Below are 1571 nucleotides of genomic sequence, written 5' to 3'. Positions count from 1 at the left end.
AAAAAAATTAAAAAGGAATTGGGCGTACAGAATGAATAACAACATATTCTGCAGCGCTCAAAACAATTGACAATTCTCGCGAGATGTCACAACAAAAGGTTTCGGTGTAATGGTGTCAAGTGTACAAATTACTTGTTTATCATTGCATAACATCTATGGAACCGACAAAACAAACACCAAAAAAATTTTATTATTTAAAATTTATATATGTAATTTAAATTTTCATACACATAAACTAAACGCGTGTCTTGTCATTTCGCTATCAACAGGAATGGGAACAGAAAGCAATGAAAATGAAGGAAGAGTACAACAAGGCCGTCAAAGAGTATGAGGCCAACGGTGGCACAGACACCGGTGCTGCCAAGAAGCGGAAAGGCAAGCCCGCCGCGAAGCCCATCAAAAAGACAAAGAAGAAAGATACATCCGATGAAGAAGAAGAGGATGAGAGTGACTAAGCGCTGGCGCGCTGGCGAGTTACTGGCTTTTAGCGGAGTGACGAAAACTTAAACTATAAGTTTTAAATATTTTATTAAAGTAATTTTAAGTGGCATATACAAATGTATGTATACATACTTACGGATGACATTGATGGGTAACTTTAATTATACATACATACATACAAATATATGCACTCAACAAAACAAAAAACAAAAGAAAGAAAATACAAAAAAAAATATACAAAAAAGAAAAAAAACTTTACTTAAAATAAAATAGCCATAAAATTAATACAAGTACATAAAGTTTCCAGTTTTTAAAACATTACAAATACGACAAACCACATAAGAGGAAAACAAATGGCAAAACATTTTTGTATTCCTTCCAACTGAATTAATTTTCTTATTTTGATTTTCCTTCAAATGGTTTCCTATATTTTTTTAGTATGGTATACTTTAATTTTATATTGTAAAATATAAATTAATTATGTATTAGATATTCGTGCGATTTTTCTTGCATGTACATACATTTATATGTAGTGAAAACTTGACATGTTTATATGTTACTCGAAAAAGTCTTTTCGTATTTTGTCAATACAAGGTGAGTTCCAAAGTAAACTGGAAAAGTTACAGGTGTTCAAAAACAAAGAAATTCGCTATATTTTCATTTTTTTTTTTTTTATAAAAAAAGGAGGAATGCCACTCAAGTCACCAATGAAATTTGTGAAGTTTACGGAGACCATACTGTATCAATTCGTGTAGCACAACAATGGTTCACTCGTTTCCGTTCTGGAAATATCGATGTGAAAGATGCACCTCACTCTGGTCCACCTATCGTTGAAAAAGTCAAAGCGATTCTTTGCTGAAACGAATAAGACTTTTTCGACTACCTATATTTATATTTTAAAAATATAAATTCTCTTATCTACTGCTAACTATATACTACAATGATCGCTGTTTTCTGACAAAATTTTTTTTTATCTAGTTAATATTTAAAAGAAATTCTCTCCTTTAATTTTTCACCACATTTTACTGTAAGTTCGTTTTAGTTCTTTTTTGTAAAATTACTTGATGTAATGTGAAACTTACAAAATCAACCATAAAAAACAAAATGAAATAAACAAAATATATAAAAAA

General features: G+C 30.2%; 1 protein-coding gene across 2 annotated transcripts in view; it reads left to right on the top strand.

The window, feature by feature from the left end:
- The window catches only part of LOC108967300 (high mobility group protein Z), an 18221-nt gene extending 17169 nt beyond the window's left edge, over positions 1-1052 (top strand). For both annotated transcript variants that reach the window (XM_018930608.1, XM_018930607.1), the window contains exon 3: positions 270-1052. In XM_018930608.1, the coding sequence (XP_018786153.1) occupies positions 270-455 (186 nt within the window). In that variant the 3' untranslated portion in view covers positions 456-1052. The remainder of the gene's footprint in view (positions 1-269) is intronic.
- The last annotated feature ends 519 nt before the right edge of the window (positions 1053-1571 follow it).

Source organism: Bactrocera latifrons, unplaced genomic scaffold (assembly GCF_001853355.1).
Source record: "Bactrocera latifrons isolate USDA-ARS-PBARC rearing strain unplaced genomic scaffold, ASM185335v1 scaffold_182, whole genome shotgun sequence".
Taxonomy (NCBI): domain Eukaryota; kingdom Metazoa; phylum Arthropoda; class Insecta; order Diptera; family Tephritidae; genus Bactrocera; species Bactrocera latifrons.
Note: the sequence above shows the minus strand (reverse complement) of the source record. Positions and strands in the feature narration are given on the sequence as shown.